The sequence below is a fragment of the Leuciscus leuciscus genome, assembly GCF_965113295.1.
Source record: "Leuciscus leuciscus genome assembly, chromosome: 1".
Lineage (NCBI taxonomy): Eukaryota > Metazoa > Chordata > Actinopteri > Cypriniformes > Leuciscidae > Leuciscus > Leuciscus leuciscus.
This window is the reverse complement of record NC_138725.1, coordinates 6,543,701-6,566,727: the sequence shown is the minus strand read 5'-3', so window position 1 is coordinate 6,566,727 and position 23,027 is coordinate 6,543,701. Positions and strand designations below refer to the sequence as shown.

Below are 23,027 nucleotides of genomic sequence, written 5' to 3'. Positions count from 1 at the left end.
TACTTCTGTTTTTACCGTGGTCTCGACGCGCGTCGCATAGCGACGAGGGCGCCGGTGAAACTGTAGCGAATAGCCTCTTTTTATAATGTCTAGCACCCACTTCGAAACCCCGGGTAGCCTCGCCCATGCATCTGCATGAATGGCTAGGGGATGAATGCGACACGCGCTCTGGTCGCTCAGCGACAGAGGGGCTTCGGTGTGCTGTAACACAAGCGTCGCGCTTATGACATTCGAGGCAGAGGGCGCGCTGATAACAGCGGGCAGATTGCCCACGCTCGGCTCCTCTGCGGTGGTTAACCGAGAGGGGAGGGCTGGGCGAGTCCCGTAGGACTTGTCATGTCTATGTGTGGATGTGGGCGCGGGATAGCGGGCACATTTACCACACCGAGAGCATTGTCCGCCTGAGCAGAGCGAATGCACGTTGGTTTCGTTTTTATAGAAACCTCGAGACATGCAGGACGTAGTGATTGTGGGCAGTGGGCAGTGGGCACATCTGCTACGTTTAATGCGCAATCGAACTGGGTCGATTTTATGTGCGCGAGCCCTGTGTGACGGGCTGTGCTTGTGTGTAGGAATGGGCACTGGGCAGTGGGCATTTTGTCTACACTCATAACACCATCAGCTGTGGCCGGGACACCAGAAAATACACTCTTTGTGGGATTTATCTGGGTAGCCATGAAAACGGCATTTGTGTGCAGGCAAGCGGGCAGTGGAACCGGCTTGTTGACTGCAAAATACACTGGAACAGTCACATTTCTTGGAACTGAACGAGCGATGAGTTTTGGTGGAAGTCCGGCCGCAGCGGGACTTGGACACCGTCGTTTCCCTAGGCGTGCTAGGTCGACTTCGGGGCCTCGGGCTTTACCGCAATCCTGGGCCGCGGCCGTGAGCTCTGAGCAGCTCTGTTTCGGTTCGCACGGCCTGCTGCAGAACTGGAGCGCTTCGGCAGGAAGTGCTTCATAGCCTGTGACGCTTTCTGTACCTCGGCGAATCTTTCCGCGAAATCTTTGACGGAAGTTCCGAAGAGGCCAGCGGGAGAAAGCGAAGCGTCGAGGAACGCGGCGCGCTCAGACTCAGACATCTCAGAGAGCGTTAGCCATAGGTGTCTCTCAGTCACAGTGAGAGAGGCCATGCTCCGTCCTATGGCCTGTGCCGCAGACTTAGTAGCGCGGAGAGCGAGGTCCGTAGCACTTCTCAAGTCTGGCACGCAAATTGCATCTGGTCCTTTCTCGTCCAGCTTTCGGAGGAGATCGGCCTGGAAAATTTGCAGTGTGGCCATAGTATGCAGAGCTGACGCAGCCTTCCCAGCGGCGGAGAAAGCGCGACCGAGCAGGGTTGACGTCATGCGGCAAGCTTTTGAAGGCAGAGCCAGCTTAGCGCGCTGTCCAGCGGAGGGCGGGCATAGGTGGGCTGCTATCGCTTCTTCGACCGGCGGCAGCGAATGGTAACCTCTGTTTTTAGCATCGTCAACAGCGGAGAATGCTAGCGAAACAGAAGAGCGCATTCTTGCTGAGAAGGGGGCGTTCCAAGACTTAGCGACTTCTTCGTGTAACTCAGGAAGAAAGGGCGCTGGTCTGGACGCAGGCGAAGCGCGCTCCCCAGGAAGAAAATATCCATCCAGCCAGTTGTGAGCAGGATGTTCATGCGTAGACCACTCGAGGCCGAGGCTCCCTCAACGCGGCTTTTTCATCAGCGTCATCGACGGAAGCGGCGGCAGACGGCGGCCGCTGTCCATCAGGAAGAGACACTGACGAAGCCGGTGAAGCTGGCGGGCGAACCGGCGAGCTTTGACGGGTGGGGGAAGGTTCCGGGACCCGCTGAGCACGCCGCTTTTTACGGCGCGGCACTACAGCGGGCGGAGGTGCAGTCTCAGTGAAATATGCCAGGCGAGTCCTCAGGGTCGCCATAGGCAGTAGCTCGCAGTGATGGCAGCCACTGTCAGCGAGCGTGAGAGCTGCATGATCCTCACCCAGGCAGGAAACGCAGATAACGTGGCGGTCCCCGTCGCTGAGTGTGGCTCTGCACGAGCCGCAGGAAGGCATCTTTAAAAAGACGCAAGCTCTTTTAGACAGTGTGTGTCGCGGCGGCGAACACACACACAGCAGAGAGTGTAAAGGATATAGGCGCCGGATAGCGCAGCAGGAAGGCGATTGAAGGCGGCGCGGCCAGCGACTTCAGTGACGACTCGTCCCGCTGCAAGTGCTTCCTCAGACGGCGCGGCTTCTCTCCGGATCCAGCGATGCGTGAGCTTCGCTGAAGAGATGAAAAATCAGATATCAGCTGCCTGCGAGCTGGATTTATAGGCCTAAGCCACGCCCGTTTCGGCGGGACGCTAGGCCTCGCTCGATAGGCTGCTGCAGTTGCCGCAGAACAGCCAATAGGCACACGAGCCGTCTTGCCTATGTCTGTATGCTGCCGCAACGCGTTTTACAATAATACAAAATTAAGGATCATTTTTTGGCTTCAATATCTCGCGGAAAAGGGATTTTCCCCTAGCGTAAGATACTTACGCAGTACGAGAGACCTCTCGTAAGAGAACACACTTTTCATTAAATGTTTAATAAAAGACAAATATGCTTAGTTCCCTGAGTTTTATTTCAATTGTTCTTGTAAAGAAAAGCCAGGGGTCAAGTGCCTGCAACAAGAGATATTAGACACATGCCTCATGCAACAAATACAAAGGAAAAGTTGGCTATTCACTGCCCACCTGTAGGCCTATGTCTCCTCTGTCTGTGCAGACTCTTCTGTAGGCCTTTCTGTAGATGTGGAATCCTGCAACTTATATTGCAGCCATAAAGCATACAAGTATAAATTAAGTAAAGTTATTTATGCACTTGCAGGTAGGCTAGTTCCTCCATATGACAGTTATCTGAGAGGGTTTATTCAATGGAAACAAATGGACATTACAAAGTCTTATACTTTCTTTCCTTTGGAAAGTTAGAAAATGTCCACTTACTGCACATATTTCAGCCACCACTTTCTTGGGAACAGATACAAGTGTTGGTGTATTATGTAAAAGTGCACAAAAGAGGAAAACACAATGTCATTACAATGAACTACACTGGGGAAAAATGTGATCAATAACTCATGGCAAAATATTTTTACATTAACATAAGTTTATCAGTTTTCACTTTCACAAGTCAAAGCAATTCATCATTACTCAAGATTTAACAGTTGAAATGACTATACGGCCTTAATTTAATGCAGCAAAAATTATTTTACAGTGTAGGCTACTAAGATCTTTTCTTTTTTTCTCAGCCTTTTTCTTGGTTGCTTTTATAAACACAGAACCATTTATTTAACAGTGTCTTTTATAAAAGAGATGATAATATAACTAAAAATGACCATTATGTAGAATATTTTTGTATTTCACTTTTATTTGTTCCCATGTTCTAGTGTGGTGACTCTGACATTACAATGAACAAAGTAATTATGCAATTATTAAAATACAAAAATATAGGCTAATAAGTGATAAAAACATCTAACATGGCCACTTCTAACGGATTTAAATTGTCTGCTACTTTTTGCCAGCCCTCTCTCCTGGCTTTTGCAGACTTTGAGGTGTTCCCCTGGCGTTTTGATTAAACATTTAAATTCTGAATAAACTTCGACTATATTAGTTCTTGCTCTGCTGAGGAGAAAAACTGTGCGCGCTCTTTGGCCACGCTGAGCAGCCAATAGCAGCGTTGCTGATCAATGTTTCTACTATCGATACATATCCCCTTTTAAACCAGCGCATGAACGCGCAATTATCTCAGATAACTCAATCCAGCGATACTAATCATATCCGGCAAGTGTGTTTGAAGAACTTAATTAGCCAGATCATGATTAGCACGATGATATCATCTTGGATGTGTAATTTGATCTCGGATGTTTTAAGCAACGTACGAAGAACGTCTGGTTCCCCTGGGCTTGAGTTTATGTTCGGGCCCTACATATGCTGCAAATGACCTTAACTAGAACATCATTATAGAGTAGCACAACATACACAACAATTAAAATATAAACTATCTGAGGTTCCTAGAACAATTAATATGCAACATGCCAAGCCTAGTCAAAGTTTAGATGTAATATTAATTAGTCATTAAAATAGATAGTACGGTAATCTTATTACACTGTTGAAGATGTAATTAGTAGCTTTTCATAGAATAAAGTAAAAGTTGCGTGAATACAGTCTTCTCTAGAATAATTTTTATTTCAGTGTTTTTTCTTTAGTAAGGAAATTATTCTGACTATTTTGTGCTTCACTTGAAAAAGTTCCTTTCACCTTTAGTAACTGGAGTCACTTCAGTTCTAAAATAATAATAATGTAAGGCTACTAGTAAAGCTGAATCTTGGAAAATGGTACACCACAAGGTAGTGTTTGCAGCCCTATACTATTTAATATTATGATAAATGACATTTTTGATCAGGTAAGCGGAAGTGTAGGTAAGTCACTTTATGCAGATGATGGAGCACTCTGGGTTAGGGGTCGAAATGTAGAATATCTAAGGAAAAAAAATGCAAAATGCAATAGGGAAAGTTGAACAATGGACTTATAAATGGGGATTTAAACTCTCAATCATAAAAACTCAAGTTATATGTTTCTCTAAGCGCCATAAAGTAGTGCCACTGAAATTGTATGGACAAGATTTGGAACAGGTTAAGGTGGTGAGGTTTTTAGGAGTTCTCTTTGATGAGCAGATGACAGGTGTCAACATATTGATAAGGTCAGAAATAAATGTAAGAAAATCAATAACGTGTTGAGATGTCTATCAGGGCGTGACTGGGGAGCGAGTAGAGCATCGCTAATAAACATTTATCAGGCTCTCATGAGAACTGCCTCTGATTATGGTTGCTTAGCGTATATGTCAGCATCGGATACTAACCTTAAAAAGCTAGATGTGGAAAAGGCACAGGCACTTCGGATTTGTACTAGAGCATTTAAAACATCACCAGTAACTGCAATACAGGTGGAGGCAGGAGAGATGCCGCTACGTATTAGGAGGGTCAAGATCATGTTGGCGTATTGGACTAATTTACAAGGACATAGTTTGGTGCACCCCACAAAAACTGTCTTGCAGGAATGCGCAGAGCATAGTAAAAGGGAATGCTAAGGCTCAAAATGTAGGTCTCAATCAGTTGCAAATAGGACCCACTGTGGCAATATCAACGATACCACCCTGGAAATGTATAACACCATCTGTGAATATAAGCTTACAACAAATACTAAAAGAAAACTCAAAAATAATGCCAGAGTGGATAATAGTTCAAAACTATGTAAAACAGTATCAAGAGGAATTATTTATATTTACGGATGGATCAAAGCAGCCAGAAACAGGCCGTACTGGTGCAGCCTTTTTTATTCCTCGGTATGAAGTAGCAGTCAAAAAGAGGACAACAGATTACCTGTCAGTTTACACGGTGGAGTTAGTAGTAATTTTACTGGCGTTAGGGTGGGTGGAAGAAAATAGTCAGGACCAAGGTGTCGTTATAGCCTCAGACAGTTTATCAGCATTATTAAGTATTCAATCTGGGAGAGCATCATGTAGACAAGACCTCCTTCATCAAATACTTCACTTGCTTCTTACACTTCATAATAAAAGAATAGCTGTCTCCTTCCTTTGGGTTCCTGCTCATGTAGGGGTGGAAGGAAATGAAGCTAGCAAAAAACTCTATAAAGCATGAAACAGTAGATGTGCACATACCAATATGTAGAGTAGAGGTTAAAACCATCATAAAGCAACATTCACTTCAAAAAATGGCAGGAATATTGGAACACAGCGGATACAGGACGTCATTTAAACAGTATTCAAAATCAAGTAGTCACAAGCATGAGGAAGGGCAGAAGCCCAAGGGAAGAGATGTTTTTTACTCACTTAAAAGATTTTACTCAGATAAAGAATTTTACTCACTTAAAAGGACTTTGTTGCACTATGCTTGAGTAAAGTTAATAAATGATCGTTCTCTCCAATAGGATTTTGTGAAACTATGTTGGGTGGACCTCTGTCCCTCTAGGGGGTTTCGGGGGCATGCTCCCCCGCAATAATTTTTTTTTACATTTTAAGGTTAAATTAATCAATCTGGTGCACTTTGAGAGCTAAAAATTAAGAGCTTCAACCCATGAACTGTGCACATTGAAAAACCATTGACTTGTACCTGGACACTAAAGAGGGCTCAAACATCTTATGATATAGAGTCTCAGTCTACATTACATTATCACTGGTGTTTATGATTTATATAAGTATTCCTATGACGTAAAATCCATATAGCCAATAATATGTAATGTATAAATTAAAATGAATATTTCAAAAGTATATTTTACATTACACTACTATAGTATAGGAAAATTACAATACTTTTGTCCTAATTTCTTCACTTGCAAGAAATAAACCCTTGAGCTTTTATTTTGGAGAGAACACCAGATCACCATGCTGATTGCGTGAGCAAAGTGCGCACTTTTCTTTAAATCACGCAGCACAAACAGAATGCCTATATAGGCTACATAATTAAAGTCTTGTGCTGTTTTATAAAGGCACAAAGCCATATCACGATTTCGATTTTAGTTCGTTGACAAAATATAACGCTAGAGACCTTTATGTTAGGCTATAAATTTTACATCTCATGTGTTGGGAAAAGGGAGAAGAGCGAGTTCGGCAAAAGGCGGATTCGAACTCGGGTCGAACGCATTAAAAGCTACTTTCAAGCACCTCACGGCTTACGACCTATGCCACTGTAGATATTTAGTGGTAGGCGTCTTTTTGCCAAAAAGAAAGGCACTTAGTGCAAATATACGCTCCATTATCGGAAATGTAAAAAAAGAACACTTGCACTTGCTTGGGCGAGAAAAAAATATCTTGGTGTGGTGGGGGCTCTCACTGGCACCCCCCCAGCTGTTTGCGCCCTAGGCGACCGCCTAGTTTGCCTATGCCTAGAAACGGCCCTGGTCACACTGGTTTAAATACATCATTGTATAGAATAGGAAAACACCCCACTGGACTATGCACTTATTGTAATGTACAAGAGACAGTGAAGCATATATTGTTAGACTGCAAAAAATATGAAAAAGATAGGGTAGAATTAAAGACACAAATGGATGAACAAAGCATTACACTTGAACATTTATTAGGGAAAACATCTGGGAAAATACACAAATTATTATTTTTGTTTTTGAAAAACACTGGGTTAAGCGAAATAATTAAATAGTTTTTATTTTTTTATTTTTTTATATCCTTTGTTGTCATTATATTGCCCACACTCTAATAGGTGGCGGTAATGCACCTTTGAGATGAGTTGCCAACCGCCATTAAAACCTGAAAGAAGAAGAAGAAGAAAGCTGAATCTGAGTGGCCCTGATTGGCTGCGGGGGTGTCCCGTACGCGCGTGGCCGCGTGCCTTGTAGGCCGATGACGTCACCGCTCGCTCGCGCCGTCTCATCCGTTATTGAGTTTCAGTGTCGAGTCTTCTGAGGTGAGGAGAGCAGTTCACGGTATTTCTCACATTTACACAACCATCACACACACTTTATACAGTTTGATTAAGCGACAGGCTCATTTCTGTATTGTTTTCATCGATCACAGCGATACTTGTGCGTCTTTTCTGGCGTCTTCCTTCTGAAATAAACATTTAGTGCAGCAGCAGCGAGCATGAGGAGAATATGTTGAGTTCATTCAGACCTGAGCGATGTTGTGTTCGTTTGTGTGATTGTCTTGTGTGAGTGAGAACTGTTACTGAATGTCAAGTTAAAGTTTGAGATGTGTGAGTGGAATCGATCCCAAGTGTTGCTGTTGCCGTTTTCATGTTTATCTTTATTTCTTTGTCGACATTTATCTTTGGCAAATTACATTTACATATTAAAATTGATGTAGACACTTTATATTGCCCATGAGTAATGAACGTGGGAAATATCAAATCTGTATGCATGGGAATATGAGTATTAAGTTTGACACAGGAAACGTTACATTTTCTTTATTTTTTTAGAGTTTTATGATCATTGTCAGTTTCTGAACATATGAATATGTAACATGTTAATGTTGGAATTACTTTATTGCAATTAATAGTTATTATAAAGTCGAACTATATTTAGATTCACATATTATGTATTGTAGTTATTTAGGCCATCCTTAAAAATATTTTGGTTTGCAGTAACGGCAAAAAAAAAGAAAAAAAGGGACGGTAGGTAGGTCTATATTTTTTTATATATATAAAAAATAATATTTTTTATTAAATAAAAAAAAAATCGGGGTCGGGTCGGGATACATTTTTCACCTATGTCTAGGGGCTGTTTACACCAGGCCACTTCATGTGTTTTCTCAGATCGGATTCCAATCTGATTTATCAAAACGATTCCATTTACACCTGGTTACATAAATGTGTGTTGTTGTTTTTTGCTGATATAAATCCGATCTTCAATTCCCGCTATATGCAGATTTAATGGAGTGCACGTCACCGAAAGCAACGAGATACATTATTTTATTGATCATTAGCTAAAATTTCTGAATCAAAGCCCGCAATAAGAGAAAGCGGAAACAGCCCTGGTAAGATCATTTCGTTTCTTTACATTTAATGAAGATGATTGTGTGTTAAGCGTCTGCGACTTACTTTCACTTTGATTTACGATAGTTTGCACGTTGATGCAGCTTCTCATCTGCGGCGAGTGTGTTGCAGTAGCGTCGTCATATCTGACTAAAACATGACATATAGCCTATAACACGCTCTCGCATGTTTATTTTTTAATAAACCATATTCAACAACATATAAAAATGAAATAATCTTTAGAGTAAAGCCGCAGCCATCATTACCAAGCGCGAACCATTGACAGTGAATGAAACGAAGCGAACTTTAGCTTGCAGGCTGTAGTGTGATGCGTTAACCAATGGTGTAAACACAATCATAGATGACGCGCCACAGGTTTTTATTTAAAAGAAAGAACGTAGCTTATGTTTGTATGTAGGTCTAGGCAATTTATATTCACAATACTTAATAACTAATATTATTTTATTGCATTTGTATTAGTTGTTTTAAGAGTTAAAAAAAAAATCGGTCGGTCTTAACGCAAGTTTACAACCGGCAAGTCGGTCGGACTAAAAGGAAAAAAATAATAATAATTGGGTCGGTACTAAATTGACAGGGTCGGTCGGGTTACGGCAAACAAGAATATTTTTAAGGATGGCCTTACCTGAAGAGGTTCATATAAAGATAGGTTATTTATTTATTTTGTTTTATTATTGATGATTTATCCATGTTATATTGTGAGAAATAACGTTATGGTCTTTCAATATAGCAGTTTTACAGGCTTTTATCATGTATCCTGACTCAAATAATGTGTTTCTAACAGCAAACACTCAGAATAAAGTGAGATGATCTGCTGATGATCCTGAATGGCTTGTTGAATGAGTGTTGATAGTCTGAGGCTCATCAATATTAACAGATCTGCTGAAAACACTCTTTATTTCATGACAATAGTTCCTGTTTTCACCTCATTTATTATGCTGATGTCTTCAGATCTCCTGTAAATTGACACTTAAAGCTCATTTCATTGGTGTCAGCAGACTGAGGGGATTTGTTGGCTACTATTCGTTTATTTCTGTCTTTATACTTTTAACTGTTTTCCTTACCATTATTTATATTTGGAAGAATTTAAATTATTTATATTATTTGTATTTGTTCTAGATACCTGTATTTTAATGAAGAAGCAGAATAATGTTAGGATTAGCATTAAAAATAATACAAATAATTAATGAATTGGCATCAGTTACTGTACAATGAATAGATAGGCAGACATAAATGCTTAGTGTCATTTATTATAAAAACAAACTCAGTGATTAATATTTTGGATTTTGGCAGATCAGCTCCTCCTACTGTAATTCATCATCAGATAAGCTCCTCCCACTGTAATTCATCATCAGTGAAGCTCCTCCCACAGTAAATCCCCAATAAATGCTCTAAATTCCCATCAGCTACAAGTGAAGACAAGCATCAGGAAGAGCTGAAATCTGCAAAGACTGAGTTTATTAAAGAGGACAGTGAGAACATGAGTGATCCAGAACCCTGCAGAATGAAACACACTGAAGATCCTGAAGAACAAAGAGGTTGGTGTAATCCTTCATTCATTCTTGATGCTGAAGAACATTCATGTTAGAAACATTCAAGCACTTCATCACATTTAGATAAAGTTCAACTATGAAACGGTACAGAATGTTCTGGGTTTTCTTCAAATGGTCAGTAAAGGGAGGTTTGAGACATTTTTATATTGATTGTCAACATCAGATCAGGCTCAATACTGTTTTAACTGTTTTATTTTATATCTGGTTCCCAAGTAGCAGCAGAATTTTAGTCATTTTCAACATAGTTTACAAAATACATATTTTTAGGAGTAGTCAGTAAACACCAAGTTACTGATAAAGTTGTATTTGTCAAATATCATACAAGTTATTCATAGTTATAGAGATTCTTCTTACAGTAACTTTGGTAACAGGGTTGATGAATACAGTCAATGCTACAGTTTGTGTAAAAACTGAGACAATGGATTGAGATTATTTTCTTGTCTTCCCATCATGCTGTAGAAAGAGCCTAGATGACGTCACTTACTGTGTGAATTTTATTTTTAAGAAATACTGTATTTTAAAAGGAGGAAAATCATGTCAGGAGTAACAGGGTTGAGTGAAACATGTAGGACACAGATAAAGATAATAAAAAAAATTAAAAATAGTTAAAGCCGCGGCCACTCTACACTTTGAGCTTGTGAAGTTTCTACAGACGCTGCAACGGTCGTGAAGGCAAGGCAAGGCAAGTTTATTTATATAGCACATTTCATACACAATGGCAATTCAAAGTGCTTTACATAGAAGAAATTAAAATAATAAAAAGAAATAAGAATAATTAAAACAGTTTAGAAAAATAAAATGAAATACAGTACAGTACAGTCGGACGAACAGCGGCACAGTGCTCATTCAGTAAATGCATAGCTAAACAGAAGTGTTTTGAGTCTGGATTTGAATGTGACCACTGTAGGAGCACATCTGATCTCTTCTGGAAGCTGGTTCCAGCTGTGGCTGGCATAATAGCTAAAAGCAGACTCACCATGTTTAGAGTGAACCCTTGGTATTTCTAGCTGATATGATCCTAATGATCTGAGTGATCTGTTGGGTTTATATTCAGTGAGCATATCTGCAATGTATTGAGGTCCTAGGCCATTGAATGATTTATATACCAGTAATAATACTTTGAAATCAATCCTAAATCTAACTGGGAGCCAGTGTAAAGACCTGAGGACTGGTGTGATATGTTCATATTTTCTGGTTCTGCTCAGAATCCTAGCGGCAGCGTTCTGTATGAGCTGCAACTGTCTTATGGTCTTTTTGTGAAGGCCAGTGAGGAGTCCATTACAATAATCCACCCTGCTGGTGATGAAAGCATGCACAAGTTTCTCTAAGTCTTGTCTGGAAACAAAGCATCTAATTCTTGCAATATTTTTCAGATGATAGTATGCTGATTTAGTTATTGCTTTGACATGATTACTGAAACTAAGGTCTGACTCTAGTGTCACACCAAGATTCCTGACTTGATGTTTAGTTGTTTGACCCCTAGAGTGAAGGTATGCGTTCACCTTGAGAACTTCATCTTTGTTTCCAAACGCAATAACTTCAGTTTTGTCTTTGTTTAATTGAAGAAAGTTTTGACACATCCATCTGTTGACTTCGTCAATGCATCGGCACAAGGAGTCAATGGGGCTGTAATCATTGGGTGATAGGGCTAAGTACAGCTGTGTATCGTCTGCATAGCTGTGGTAAGCGATTTGGTTCTTTCTCATTATTTGGCTCATTGGGAGCATATACAGGTTGAACAGGAGTGGCGCAAGAATTGAGCCTTGAGGGACTCCGCATGTCATTGATGTCCACTCAGACTTATGGTCTCCTATACTCACATAATAACCTCTCCCATCTAAATATGACCTGAACCATTTTAGGACTATCCCAGAAAGCCCCACCCAGTTTTCCAGCCTGTCAAGAAGTATGTTATGATCGACAGTGTCAAATGCAGCACTGAGGTCGAGTAGTACCAGCACTGATAATTTGCCTGAATCAGTATTTAAGCGAATATCGTTTATTATCTTTATGAGCACTGTCTCTGTGCTGTGGTGCGGTGCGGTCGGAAACCAGATTGAAAATTGTCAAAGTATCCATTCGAGCTTAAGAATTTGTTCAGCTGATTGAAGACAACTTTTTCAATGATCTTGCCTATGAAAGGAAGATTTGAGATCGGTCTATAGTTGCTTAATATGGTCTTATCCAGATTGCTCTTTTTCAGGAGGGGCTTGACAACTGCAGTTTTCAGGGAGTTTGGAAAACTCCCAGAGAGAAGTGAGGCATTTACCACTTCTAGAAGATCTGCTTCTAAACTGTTTAGCACACTTTTGAAAAAAGATGTGGGAAGTGTGTCAAGGGCGCATGTTGATGTTTTAAGGTGTTGTACGGTTTCTTCCAAAATTTTGCCATCAATTTCTTTGAAGTCAGACATAGTAACTACTTTCTCAGGTGGTCTGATCTGTCTGACCCCAGAGCAACTCAAGGATGTGCTGATCACCTTTCTGATATTATTGATTTTCTCAGAGAAGAAAGAAGCAAACTCACTGCACTTGTTGTCTGAGAGCATTTCACTGGGAATCTGGCTTGGGGGGGGGGGGGTTGTCAGTCTCTCTACAGTAGCAAAAAGAGTGCGTGTGTTGTTTAAATTGCTGTTTATAATATTTGAGAAAAAAGTCTGTCTAGCTCTGCCTAGTTCCATATTGAAAGCATGAAGGCTGTCTTTGTAGATGTTATAATGGACTACAAGTTTTGTCTTCCGCCACATGCGCTCTGCTTTTCTGCATTGTCTTTTCATAATTTGCACTGCTGTTGAGTTTCTCCAAGGTGCTTTTTGTCTGCCACTCTTCTTCCTGACTTTAACAGGAGCAATATCATCAATTATATTTTTAACTTTTGAGTTAAAAGAATCAAGGAGAAAATCAACAGAGTCAGCAGATATGCTTGGTGTTAAGGATATAGCCTTCATAAATAGTACACTTGTGTTCTCATTTAAGCATCTCTTCTTGACAGACACAGATCTAGCTTCAGTGGCAGGAGAGATCAATATATCAAAGAAAATACAGAAATGATCAGACAGTGCTACATCCTTAATAACAATCGATGAAATGTTTAGACCCTTACTGATAAGTAAATCTAGACTGTGTCCATGATTGTGTGTGGGTCCATGTACATGCTGAGTCAGATCAAAAGTTTTTAAAACAGTTTTGATTTCTTTTGCCATATTGTTTAATGCATTATCTATGTGAATGTTAAAATCTCCAGCAATGTCCTCAGCAAAGGCTGGAGAATATTTTGGAGGCCTGTCAATAATGATGAGTAAAATGCGTGGAGCACCTTTTAACACAATACCCAGATATTCGAAAGACGGGTAATTCCCAAATGATATTTGCTTACATTGATAAATATCTTTAAAAAGAGCAGCTAGACCCCCACCTCTCTTAACAGCTCTGCAGACACTCATAAAAGTAAAGTTAGGAGGGGCTGTTTCATTTAGGATTGTTGCACTGCAGCTGTCTTCTAGCCAGGTTTCATTTAGAAACATAAAGTCCAGGTTGTCTGTGGTTATTAAGTCGTTGACTAGAAGTGATTTATTTTTAAGTGAGCGAATGTTTAAAAGTGCTAACTTAACAGTCTTACTTTTTGTCCCCACAGCAATCTTAGTTTGACATGTAATAGGCACCAGATTAGTTGGGTTTGCTGTACGGCTATTGAAGGCCTTAGACTTTCTATCTTTTAATAGAACAGCAATAGAGAAAGATAAAGGCACACTGGGTTCCAGCTTGTTCTGTAAACATTTGAGAAAGTTACTGTTATCAAAGCGGGGACCCGACACACATCACTGAGAGCTGGTATCAGTTGTTTTTGGTTCACCTCGAGCAGATGGAGGAGGGTGTGGGCCCTGGCATTGTGGCAGAGGCCGAAGAGCTCTCACAGGAGGGGGCGGGCGCGCAGGCTTCGGTGTTTGAGGTGCCTGACGTTTTTTGGTTGGTATCTGGGGGCTTGCAGCAAAAGAGTGGGATAGTCTGGTTCCAGCATGCATCAGTTCTTCCATTTTCTGTGAGAAGCACAGAAGTGGAGTTGCTGGAGAGAGGGAAAAAGTATCTGGTGAAAGGGGCTGTTGCTCAGGTGTTATCGGAGGCTGTGATATGCTGTCCTGGCTTCCCTGGCTGTTTTCCAGGAAGTCGTCCTTGGGTGCTGAATCTTGGAGCAGTTCTAATATGTCTGTCTGTGGTGAGCTCTGTGGGCAGGGCTCAGCTGAGATTGTGTCCGTGAGCAGAGGTTGTTGTGGCTCAGTGGTGTTATCATTGTCCTTGTGTGATATGTCAACCGCATGTCCATTTTGCTGCTGAAGTGAAGTCCCGTGTTCATTCATACTGTTTCCAGGTGTGTGTGTGTCGTTCAGATTGACACACACTGCAGAAGGATGATTGAGGGAGAAGTCGATATTGTCCTTTAACACTCTTGAACCAAGTTTGTTTGGGTGATGGCCATCCCGATGAAATAGTTGTCTCTGACTCCAGAAAAGATTGAAGTTGTCAATGAAGTTTACTCCTTTTATATTGCAGGTTTTTTGCAGCCATGTATTAAGCCCAAGCAACCGTGAGAACCTGTTTGTCCCTCTTGCCTGGAGTGGTCCACTGATGAATGTTTGAACCTTCAGTCTTTTAAGTGTTTCAAAAAGTTCATTGAAATCCTTCTTAAGGAGTTCTGACTGCTCTTTATGAATATCATTTTTCCCCACATGAATGATGAGTCGATTTGCAGTCTTATGTTTCATTAGAATGTTCTGAAGTTCCCTGTTTATATCAGAAGTTGTTGCTGAAGGCAGCATGTAGTTGTATCCCTGCTGCTAATGTTTCTGATTATGGAGTCCCCCACTATCAGAGTCCTGGCCTCGGCAGCGCTCTGAGCTGAGTGCCGGTGTCTGCTCGACCTTGAGCGCCAGTTAGCATCAGTGTTAGCTACTGGCTGATACAGTCTGTGTTCGATCACATTCATCACGTTTGGGGATTCCTCATTTACATTCATTAGTACTTCAAATCTGTTCTCAAGATGTATAGGTGTTGGTAGGAGACCAGTGTTTGCAATCCTTGTCAGAGCTGTATCTGGGGTAGAGAATGCTACTGCGGCAATATGTGGGGCTCGTGACAATCTGATGTCTCGAGTGCCTTTGGGTCTCGCTCCCTGTTTGTGCCATCGATTTGTAAGTCGATCGGCTTGTTTCTCTACCTGTCGAGGAGCACTAGTTTCATGGGACTCACCGGCTATATGCTGAGGGTGTCCATGACGAAGCTCTGTTGTGTGTTCCGTCTGGTTTGGTGGTCCCGTAAATAACTTTGTTTCAAGAACTGCAATCCTTTGTAAAAGTTTGTGGCAGTTAGTGCAGCAAGTAGATTCCAGAAGAGGCATTTTCTCTCTTATCCTTGTAGGCAGTTGTGTTTTCCTTTCCCCGGAATGTAAGCTGGTCGGGTAGAAGAATTCTGCGTTTTTTGTGGTAATCCAAACTTTGTCGTTTGAGCACTGTGCTGATTTGCTGAAGTTAAAATTAGGTGATAAAAGGAGCTAAAATATAAAAATATAGAAGATAAAATATAAAAGCGATAGAGCAAAGCGCGGAGCAGTAAGCAAGAGCATCCGAACGGTAGCTGAGCTGAGCAGGAAAAAGTAGTGTTTCATGTGAAATGACGGAAATAAATGTAACATATACTGTAACAAATAATAATAATTCAAAATGTAAAAATAAACAATCCACTCCACTTGAATGCTAAACGCTTGTGTTATTTCTCACAGGGTAATTCACTTGAGCTTGTGTTTCTGGTGTCCCACTTTCACATGCGCATGAATGGAAGTCAGTGCAAGGAAAAGTCTAGTGTGAACGGCCATTAATAATTAAAACGTTTTTAGTAAAATATAATATCAATCTCAAAGTTGGTGTCAAAATGGCAGTATTGTATATTTTGATGTTAATATCATGTTAGATAATTGTGTCATTGATCAAATATGTTTAGTAGTTCTTGCTAAAGAAACAAGGGATTCGTGACTATAATGTTTTAAAAATAATAATTGGAAGATAAATTTTCCTCATTCATGGAAAGATATATAATCAATTTATAAAAAGGCATCACATTATCACAATATTTTATAACAGTTGTCTACATTCTACTATTACATCAGGGCTCACTTTCATGTCCTTTCACTTCATATTTCTCTCTTTGAATTATTTTGATGTACTGAAAATTAAATTTAATATTTGTTTCTTTCTTGTCAGGCCTGATGGAAGAGAGCGAGGAGAGTGAAGAACTGAGTGAAGTGAAGGAGGAGAGTGAAGAACTGAGTGAAGTGAAGGAGGAGAGTGAAGAACTGAGTGAAGTGAAGGAGGAGAGTGAAGAACTGAGTGAAGTGAAGGAGGAGAGTGAACAACTGAGTGAAGTGAAGGAGGAGAGTGAAGAACTGAGTGAAGTGAAAGAGGAGAGTGAAGAACTGAGTGAAGTGGAGGAGGAGAGTGAAGAACTGAGTGAAGTGAAGGAGGAGAGAGAAGAACTGAGTGAAGTGAAGGAGGAGAGAGAAGAACTGAGTGAAGTGAAGGAGGAGAGTGAAGAACTGAGTGAAGTGAAGGAGGAGAGTGAAGAACTGAGTGAAGTGAAAGAGGAGAGTGAAGAACTGATGGAAGTGAAGGAGGAGAGTGAAGTGGAGGAGGAGAGTGAAGAACTGAGTGAAGTGAAGGAGGAGAGTGAAGAACTGAGTGAAGTGAAGGAGGAGAGTGAAGAACTGAGTGAAGTGAAGGAGGAGAGTGAAGAACTGAGGGAAGTGAAGGAGGAGAGTGAAGAACTGAGGGAAGTGAAGGAGGAGAGTGAAGAACTGAGTGAAGTGAAGGAGGAGAGTGAAGAACTGAGTGAAGTGGAGGAGGAACATCATGTCCAACCTGGAGAAAAACCTTTGAGTCGCTTAAAGACTAAATATATTTTTTTAAAGAAAAGAAGAGCCAAGAAATCTTTCACCTGCACTCAGTGTGGGAAGAGTTTCACAACCAAACAAAGTCTTGAGATTCACATGAGGATCCACACCGGAGAGAAGCCGTTCTCATGCCATCAGTGCGGCAAAATATTTCTTAGTGCATCACACCTGAAGTCACACCTGACAGTTCATACGAAGGAGAAGCCGCATTCATGTTCTGTGTGTGGAAAGAGTTTTTCACTGCTGCACAATTTACATAAACATGAGAAAGCACATATACATGTAAGAGAGTACATGTGCTTTGAGTGTGAGAAGACTTTCACTACAGCGAACTGTTTAAAACTGCACCAGAGAATTCACACTGGAGAAAAACCTTACAAGTGTTCACACTGTGACAAGAGATTCATTCAGTCATCACATCTGAAAACACATGAGATGATCCACACTGGAGAAAAACGTTACAAGTGTTCACACTGTGACAAGAGACTCAGTCATTCATCATCTCTGATAAAACATGAGAGGATCCACACTGGAGAGAAGCCTTACAAGTGTTCACACTGTGACAAGAGATTCAGTCACTCATCATCTCTGAAAACACATGAGAGGATCCACACTGGAGAAAAACATTTCAAGTGTTCACACTGTGACAAGAGATTCAGTCAGTCATCAAATCTGAAAACACATGAGAGGAACCACACTGGAGAAAAACATTACAAGTGTTCACACTGTGACAAGAGATTCAGTCACTCATCAACTCTGATAAAACATGAGAGGATCCACACTGGAGAGAAGCCTTACAAGTGTTCACACTGTGACAAGAGATTCAGTCACTCATCAACTCTGATAAAACATAAGAGGATCCACACTGGAGAGAAGCCTTACAAGTGTTCACACTGTGACAAGAGATTCAGTCACTCAACATCTCTGAAAACACATGAGATGATCCACACTGGAGAAAAACATTACAAGTGTTCACACTGTGACAAGAGATTCAGTCAGTCAGCAAATCTGAAAACACATGAGAGGATCCACACTGGAGAAAAACATTACAAGTGTTCACACTGTGACAAGAGATTCAGTCACCCATCATCTCTGAAAACACATGAGAGTATCCACACTGGAGAGAAACATTACAAGTGTTCACACTGTGACAAGAGATTCAGTCAGTCATCAAATCTGAAAGCACATGAGAGGATCCACACTGGAGAAAAACGTTACAAGTGTTCACACTGTGACAAGAGATTCAGTGTGTTGTCATCTCTGAAAACACATGAGAGGATCCACCCTGAAGAGAAACCTTACAAGTGTGATCAGTGCGGAAAGATTTTCTCCTATAAAACTTACCTGGATCTACACATGAAGATCCATGCAGTGGAGAAACCACTTCACCACAGTTTGAGATCACGGTAAGTAGTTTATTTTCATGTGCTGAGAATTATTATTATTGGCAGCAGGATGCTGACACCCTTCTAGAGCCCTCTCAGTCTGGGACCACATGTGACCAAGTGAGTATTAAGAAATTACAAAAAAAAGTGCCAAGAGCACTCAATCAAATAACTTAAATTTCTGTTCCTACAGAACCCAGAGAACATAAAGGGAGTCTACAAACGTTATCTCCTGAAACAAATGGAAGCCATAGATACTGACATACAATATAAAAAACTCAAGATAAGAAAGTTGGAGCTGGAAATCCAACAGCTTGAGAAAAATGCAAGTAGAACTGCCATATTAAAAACAATGACACATGACCTTTTTGTTTTTTACAACATTTAATTGTATGTTTTTCACCCCCAACAGGCAGCTTCAACCTGAATAAAAAAAACTAATTCTGACTTGTGTGTCTGGTAAATTAAGGGAAAAGTTGAGGAGAAAGTGAAAACTTAACATGGTTTGGAACGTATTAACCGAAATAATTATTGGCATAACTGTTTCTTATAACCCTGCCTGTTTCATTGTCCTCAAAAATGGCTTCAATGTCCCAGTCTTTCTCTACAATCATTGGTTGCCTCTCTCTCCTCAGACAGGCAATGTTATGTAGCACAACACATGCAACTACAATGTCACATGCCCTTTGTGGAGTCACTCTGAGGTAATTCAGGCACTGGAAACTTGACTTGATGAGCCCAAATGCCATCTCTATACGAGCTCTTGTGCATGCATGGGCAATATTGTAGTTGTGCTGTGCCTCAGTCTGCGTCTCCTGATAGAGAGTCAAGAGATAAAGCAGGCATGCATATCCCTTGTCTCCCAGCAAAACTCATTAGAATTCACCTGAATCTAATATTTTATATATTATTATAAAATGATAATATATTATAATATTCTAATATAATACATTGAATTTGGTGAAGGTATTTTCAAGCTGTATGTTAAGTGACTAACCTCGTGCCAGTTGGTGGGAAAGAGAAGAGGCCCGAAAGATTCTGGAACCATGCACTGAGCCAGGCCATTTTGCCTCTACATTTGTGATGATGCAATCTGCATCACAAATCATCTAAATAATTAAAAATGTAGGTCACTACACTGGACTTATATAGATACAGTGAGGAAAATAAGTATTTGAACACCCTGCTATTTTGCAAGTTCTCTCACTTGGAAATCATGGAGGGGTCTGAAATTGTCATCGTAGGTGCATGTCCACTGTGAGAGACATAATAAAAAATAAAAAATCCAGAAATCACAATGTATGATTTTTTTTTTACTATTTATTTGTATGATACAGCTGCAAATAAGTATTTGAAGTATTTGGGTTTAGGTCTGGAGACTGGCTAGGCCACGCCAGAACCTTGATATGCTTCTTACAGAGCCACTCCTTGGTTATCCTGGCTGTGTGCTTCGGGTCATTGTCATGTTGGAAGACCCAGCCTCGACCCATCTTCAATGCTCTAACTGAGGGAAGGAGGTTGTTCCCCAAAATCTCGCAATACATGGCCCCGGTCATCCTCTCCTTAATACAGTGCAGTCGCCCTGTCCCATGTGCAGAAAAACACCCCCAAAGCATGATGCTACCACCCCCATGCTTCACAGTAGGGATGGTGTTCTTGGGATGGTACTCATCATTCTTCTTCCTCCATACACGTTTAGTGGAATTATGACCAAAAAGTTCTATTTTGGTCTCATCTGACCACATGACTTTCTCCCATGACTCCTCTGGATCATCCAAATGGTCATTGGCAAACTTAAGACGGGCCTTGACATGTGCTGGTTTAAGCAGGGGAACCTTCCGTGCCATGCATGATTTCAAACCATGACGTCTTAGTGTATTACCAACAGTAACCTTGGAAACGGTGGTCCCAGCTCTTTTCAGGGTCATTGACCAGCTCCTCCCATGTAGTTCTGGGCTGATTTCTCACCTTTCTTAGGATCATTGAGACCCCACGAGGTGAGATCTTGCATGGAGCCCCAGTCCGAGGGAGATTGACAGTCATGTTTAGCTTCTTCCATTTTCTAATGATTGCTCCAACAGTGGACCTTTTTTCACCGAGCTGCTTGGCAATTTCCCCGTAGCCCTTTCCAGCCTTGTGGAGGTGTACAATTTTGTCTCTAGTGTCTTTGGACAGCTCTTTGGTCTTGGCCATGTTAGTAGTTGGATTCTTACTGATTGTATGGGGTGGACAGGTGTCTTTATGCAGCTAACGACCTCAAACAGGTGCATCTAATTCAGGATAATAAATGGAGTGGAGGTGGACATTTTAAAGGCAGGCTAACAGGTCTTTGAGGGTCAGAATTCTAGCTGATAGACAGGTGTTCAAATACTTATTTGCAGCTGTATCATACAAATAAATAGTTAAAAAATCATATATTGTGATTTCTGGATTTTTTTTTTTTTAGATTGTCTCTCACAGTGGACATGCACCTACGATGACAATTTCAGACCCCTCCATGATTTCTAAGTGGGAGAACTTGCAAAATAGCAGGGTTTTCAAATACTTATTTTCCTCACTGTATATAATGAGGATTTGTAATGAACAGAACACTGGTTCCCAGCTTATTGTAAAGAACAATCGGTTCTACAGTAGTAGCCTGTCCTGTACAATGTCATCTCAGTGGGACTGTACCTGTACATTGATGCTGTGTAATGATTTCCTATTAACGAAGTCTGCTTCATGGGGACCAGACGGACGCTTTATGCGCACGTGGGTGCAGTCCAGAGCTCCGATAACATTTGGAAAAGCTACAAAGGTTAAGTGTTTGTCTTTCAATTGCCATGTCTAACACTAACAGACAATAAATATTTCCATTTTCTGTATAGTTATTATTTGAACTTACCAGCGATTCCATAAAAGGCCTGTTTAATAATTGTGGAAGAAATTTAATATGTTCTATATGTTTGCATTTTCTTATATTCATAGAATCTTAGAAATATGATGATAATCAGATGAATGTAGTGTTGATACATACCCTTATGAATATACGTATGTGTATGTCCTTCGACAAGTATATGACTGGACAAAAGTTAATGTGACTGAATGTATGACCGAAACAGAGTCTCCATTCAAGGGTGTAATATGATTAAAGAAGATAGACAAATCTAAACAATATGTTAGTTATGGCTAATATGTATCTTGATGTAGCATAGGGAAAACAACTTTGGGGGAGGAACAACTATAAAGAATGAAGGATACCCCCCACTCGTGGTCACACGACTCGGACAACGACTCGGCGCAGTAAAAAGTCACGCCTGATCCTCTTTCCACTATTGACAGAAGTGAGAGGAAGAGGATCAGGCGTGACTTTTTACTGCGCTGAGTCGAAGTACTCCGAAAAGTGTTATTACGCCATACATTATAGTTATCCTTTTTAACCCGCTTAGAAAAACGCCACGTTTTATTTTTTCACCATACTTGGTCGTATAACTACTCGTGTAACTGTTTTTAAATAGGGAAAACGTTGATGTGTTTGGTCACTTCTAAATTCATTGCTGTTAGATACCATTGAATATACTGGGCTAAGCTTAGTGCATCAGAGTGTCACCGCGCGCCAGAGTGATTAAGTGCACGCACTGAGATGAGAGAGGTATGTATCAACTCGTCTTAGTTAAGGGAATAACATAGTTTAATATGAAAAAACGGTGGAGTATCCCTTTAATGAAATCAACTGTTTTGCAGAGCGTGCCATGTTTGCTGTGACGCATTTACACGGCTTTGACCAGCGGATGTCGTTATAGCGTGGCACGCCCTTCTGCTCCACTGCTTTGCGCATGCATAGAAGTGCGAGAAAATAAGTCATTATTACGAGAAAGTTTCTCATTATTATGAGATGTTAAGTCATTATTATGAGAAAGTTTCTCATTATTACGAGAAAGTTTCTCATTATTACGAGATGTTAAGTCATTAGTACGAGAAAGTTTCTCATTATTATGAGATGTTAAGTCGTTATTATGAGAAAGTTTCATTATTATGACTTAAAGAATCTTTTTTTTTACTCAACGTGGCGGAAACGGGCTTCCATATGAGTCACTTAAGTTCTAAAATAATAATAATGGAAGGCTACTAGTAAAGCTGAATCTGCGTGGCCCTGATTGGCTGCGGGGTGTCCCGTACATATGTCGATGACGTCACCGCTCGCTCGCGCCGTCTCTTCCGTCAGCGTCGAGTCTTCTGAGGTGAAGAGAGCATTTCACGGTATTTCTCACATTTACTCAACCATCACACACACTTTATACAGTTTGATTAAGCGACAGGCTCATTTCTGTATTGTTTTCATCGATCACAGCGATACTTGTGCGTCTTTTCTGGCATCTTCCTTCTGAAATAAACATTTAGTGCAGCAGCAGCGAGCATGAGGAGAATATGTTGAGTTCATTCAGACCTGAGCGATTTTGTGTTCGTTTGTGTGATTGTCTCGATGTTTGGAGTGAGAACTGTTACTGAATGTCAAGTTAAAGTTTGAGATCTGTGAGGGGAATCGATCCCAAGTGTTGCTGTTGCCGTTTTCATGTTTAGGCTACCATTTATCTTTGGCAGATTACATTTACTTATTAAAATTGATGTAGACACTTTATAT

The 23,027-nt window shown here is 40.8% G+C and overlaps 1 protein-coding gene across 3 annotated transcripts; it reads left to right on the top strand.

The window, feature by feature from the left end:
- The first annotated feature begins 7,337 nt into the window (after window positions 1-7,337).
- Window positions 7,338-21,320, top strand: LOC309488907 (uncharacterized protein). Of its 3 annotated transcripts, XR_014202292.1 has the most exons (5): window positions 7,407-7,468; window positions 9,826-10,070; window positions 16,336-18,427; window positions 18,600-18,735; window positions 18,823-21,320. XR_014202292.1 is itself a non-coding variant. In XM_082157332.1 (4 exons), exons 2-4 carry the CDS (start codon window positions 10,013-10,015, stop codon window positions 18,613-18,615), a joined length of 2,166 nt encoding a protein of 721 aa, XP_082013458.1. In that variant the 5' UTR covers window positions 7,338-7,449; window positions 9,826-10,012; the 3' UTR covers window positions 18,616-21,320. The 3 variants fall into 3 exon arrangements, 2 of the variants coding, with proteins under 2 accessions (XP_082013458.1, XP_082013457.1); XM_082157332.1 differs by having other exon boundaries at window positions 7,338-7,449; window positions 18,600-21,320; XM_082157331.1 differs by having other exon boundaries at window positions 18,600-21,320.
- Window positions 21,321-23,027: the final 1,707 nt, after the last annotated feature.